This window comes from Cyprinodon tularosa, unplaced genomic scaffold (assembly GCF_016077235.1).
Source record: "Cyprinodon tularosa strain WSP-4 unplaced genomic scaffold, ASM1607723v1 ctg63, whole genome shotgun sequence".
NCBI lineage: Eukaryota > Metazoa > Chordata > Actinopteri > Cyprinodontiformes > Cyprinodontidae > Cyprinodon > Cyprinodon tularosa.
In genome coordinates, this window is record NW_024039374.1 from 934,407 (window position 1) to 938,240 (window position 3,834).

The 3,834-nt window shown below is 46.3% G+C and overlaps 1 protein-coding gene across 5 annotated transcripts; it reads left to right on the forward strand.

Moving 5' to 3' along the window:
• Window positions 1-366: 366 nt before the first annotated feature.
• On the forward strand, window positions 367-3,270 carry LOC119798580. 5 transcript variants are annotated; one of them, XM_038308121.1, is made up of 4 exons: window positions 369-463; window positions 532-612; window positions 682-1,178; window positions 1,558-3,270. In XM_038308121.1, exon 4 carries the CDS (start codon window positions 1,694-1,696, stop codon window positions 2,735-2,737), a length of 1,044 nt encoding a protein of 347 aa, XP_038164049.1. In that variant the 5' UTR covers window positions 369-463; window positions 532-612; window positions 682-1,178; window positions 1,558-1,693; the 3' UTR covers window positions 2,738-3,270. The 5 variants fall into 5 exon arrangements, with proteins under 5 accessions (XP_038164046.1, XP_038164045.1, XP_038164049.1 ...); XM_038308118.1 differs by having other exon boundaries at window positions 367-612; XM_038308119.1 differs by having other exon boundaries at window positions 532-1,178.
• Window positions 3,271-3,834: the final 564 nt, after the last annotated feature.

A 3,834-nucleotide genomic window follows, 5' to 3' on the forward strand; every position in this document is an offset into this window, starting at 1 on the left:
CTTAGTTTTCCTCTTCCAAATTGCAAAGCAACAAAACTTATTGTAACTGTGCATCGTCCTCCAGGTCCTTACTCTGAATTGTAAGATGAGTTCTCATCTGATTTTGTGTTGAAAACTGACAGGGAATTATTAAACAGGATGGAATTAATTTCCGCTTTTGTGCTGATGATACTCAGCTATATCTGTCTATAAATTCAGATAAGGCTAACCCTTTACATAGACTACAGGCTTACCTGATGACATCAAAACCTGGATGACTCTTGTAGTGGTATAGAAATATATGTATTGCTATACAAATAGCTTTCAGGTGCGAGGTTCAGGTTGGGCAAAGTGGGCGTGGTATATAAGAAGCTGCTGCGCCCAATCGGACACACGTCTTCCTCAAGCTTTGGCTGTGACTCGCGTCTCAGGGACTGACAGTCGAAAGGCATGACATTAGGTGCATGCTGCTCTGATCTTGCTGGTAGGTTTCCCCTCTCTTTGCACTATTGCTGCTCATTCACAGAAGATCTAAAACAGGTGTGATCATAGGCAAAACGTTACTGTGCGGCTCTCCTCCTCGTCGTCGGTTTGTGTGTGTGTGCGCATAGATGAGTTTGTCTGGATTGGGAGGTAAGAAGTAACGCTCATTGTTAGCGCCAATTTGTTGCAGTTTTGTTAAATAGTGACTAACTTTTACAGGTCTCCCCATATTACCATTGCTGCTCTGTTGATATTCCGGATTCTGCGCATCATCAACCTCGGATTGTGGTGGCGGCTGCACGCCCTAATTGAAGTGGTGTTTGGCGTGCGGCAGTGGCGTGCGGCACCGGCGCGCTCCGTTCACCTCCTATTGTTGTGTGGCCAGAGGGTCGCACTGGATTCGGATATTTTAATTTGTTTTTCTTTATTTTTGTCCCAGCCTGTTGGTGTGGTATAACTATTTATATATTTAGGTTGATATTGTTTTCTTTTTGTTGTACATTTTGGCTCGTTGTCTGTATTAATTGTTTTTTTTTCTCTCTCTCTGCTGACAGTGCTGAGGCCCGGCGGCGGTGTTGGTGTGGTGACGGTGTCTTCTTTTTTTTGTGTGTGCCGTGATTCCTGAGTTTGGGTCTTCTCACTGCGTCTGGTGCTTTACAGGGGTTTTGTTTGCTGTGTTTGGGTGGATCCCGTCCTATGGTGGCCCCCTTCCGCCGGTAACCTCAGCTACTGTAGTTACTTTTCTTTTTTTCTCTTTAGTGTTATAAAGAATTGGTTTTAAAAAGAATATTTTAAGAAGCCTCTAATAAAAAGCTGTTTGTACATTTTAAAGTTGTCTCAGATGTCTTAATCCATGCATGAGCGAACTTGTGTGTCCTATCAAAAAGGGGAGTAATATTCCTTGGGTGAAATTCCCAAGGTGGCGTTGTGGAGCAATTTTATTTGGGTTCAGAAATTTATAATTTCCCGATTTCAATCTAGTCTTGCCACATTTTTGGCGTTGCTGGTAGGACTCATGCTTTTTATGAACATCTGAGACAAGTAGTTTTTAAATATTTGTGTTTTTTTCTTCTTTTTTTGTTTTTGTTTGTGCAGATTGGCTAATCCGTCAACAGAGCAGCAGTGGTTTCGTGCAGAGCATCAAAGCGGTGGGTGAGGTGTTAAGAGTTAACCTTAGGTTGTAATTCTGCACTGTAGTAATCACAAGAAGCAGAATAAGCTTGTGATAATTATGGAAGAAGAAATTCAGGAACTTAAAGAGCTGGTAGCAAGCTTAAGAGCTGACAATGAGCGGTTGCGACAAGGACAGGCTAGCTTAAGTGCTCAGCCATCCACTTCTTCAGCATTGCCTAATGCCCCTCCTACACCTAGTCTCCCTGTAGCAGAGAGACTGATTTTTGTGCCTAGAGATAGGAAATGCCCCATCTTTAGAGGAAGGACAGGTATAGGTTTGAGTGAGTGGACTGAGGAAGCAAGATTGTGTATGAGAGCCCGGCATCTGTCTGTAGCTGACCAAGCGTTTTTCCTGTTTGATCACCTGGAGGGAGAAGCTAGAAATGAAATAAAGTATCGCTCTAGTGCAGAGAGAGAGGACCCTGCTAGAATATTTGAGATCCTACAAGAGTTGTATGGTTGTTCTGAGTCCTATGTTGCTCTTCAAGAGGCCTTCTTTTCTAGAAGACAACAAGAGGGAGAGAGTCTTCAGGAGTTCTCCCTCGCATTAATGGGCCTTATGGAGAGGGTAAAACAGCGTGCACCTGCTGGTATGTTGAATTCTGAGACACTGTTAAGAGATCAGTTTGTTGAACAGGTGTTGGACAGTTCCCTGAGACGCGAGTTGAAGCAGCTGGTACGCACAAGGCCTGACAGCACTTTACTTGAGGTTAGGGCCGCAGCAATCCAGTGGGAACGCGAAGGGGTACCTCATGGTGGGAGGAACCGTAGCCAGTCGCTTCCTTCAGTTTATGGCGTCCAGTATGGGGTACATGGTGGTCCTCCGGTAGCTTCTTTAACATCAGCAACGGAGATGAGTCAAATAAGAGAAATGCTAAAGTGTCAGCAAAAGCAGCTCCAGCAGCTTAGTGAGAGCATTTCTCAGTTGCAGAATTTCCACCGCCCTAATCATCCACGCACCACTGGTCCAGTAATCTGCAGGCGGTGCAACCAGCCAGGTCATTTCGCACGAGAGTGTGATGGGGTGCGTGTCCCCCGTCGAACCCAATGTCCGCCAAATTCAGCTGCCCAGTCCCGTTCTGCTTCTGTGGCGGAAAACTAGTTCCCACCGAACTGCTGAGCCACAGTTTGGGTGGGGATGCTATTGGCTCACTAGCCACTATTGGAAGTTCGGGTGCTTCTAAGTTGATTTCAGATTGCCCTCATGCAGATGTAGTCATGGGTGGGGTGACAGTCCCATGTTTGGTGGATACTGGTTCGATGGTGTCCACGGTTTCTGAAAGCTTTTTTCGTCAGCATATGGAGTCTTGGGGTTCAGAGCACCTCCAGTCGTGTCATTGGTTGGAGCTTAGAGCTGCCAATGGTCTTAAGATTCCTTATATTGGCTATTTGGAACTTGATGTACACCTCTGTGGTAAATTGATTCCCCACTGTGGTGTTTTGGTTGTGCAGGACCCTGGCGGTGAGGTCCCAGCTAAGGTCCCAGGTGTTTTGGGGATGAATGTGATCAGGAAGTGTTACCAAGAACTGTTTGGGCAACATGGTGTAGCTTGGTCTTCTGTGTCTGGTGTTTCCGAGGCCCCTCAGTCAGTCATGCAGGCACTGCAGCAGTGCCAGTCTGCCAACTCACGAGAGCCTCGATGTAGTCCTGGAAGGGTTAAGGTCAGGGGTAAAAAGGGCTGTCGGATTCCTGGTGGAGTCATGAAAATTGTGGCTACCACATGTTCTGATGTGTATTCAGGTTCTACTGTTTTGTTTGAGCCTTTAGAGTCTGGATTGCCTTCTGGTTTGCTTGCTTCCCCTGCCTTGGTTCAGGTAATCAGGGGTACAGCTTATGTGCCCATTATCAATGTTGGTACGACAGAGGTGGTGGTATACCCCCGCACTGTTGTTGGCACCTTAAATGTTGTCAATGTTGTTAGTCTCCCGGCAGGAATTACTGAAGTCCCAGCAAAGGTAGCAACGATGGTGTGCCAGACAGCCTCAGTTAATGTGCAACAGCAGGTGGAGGACCTGGATTTGTCCTCTTTGTCTGTGGAAGGACAGGGTCAGGTAAGGTCATTGCTCAATCAGTATATGACAGTTTTCTCCTCTCATGATGGTGACCTGGGCTGTACCAATGTGATAGCCCATGACATTCCTCTGGTCGACGATGTTCCAGTTAAACAACGCTATCGGCGTATTCCGCCTTCAGATTAT

What these genes read in the sequence shown, in the direction of transcription:
- LOC119798580 (XM_038308117.1), top strand. Translation starts at nt 1,694, where the DNA reads ATGGAAGAAGAAATTCAGGAACTTAAAGAGCTGGTAGCAAGCTTAAGA.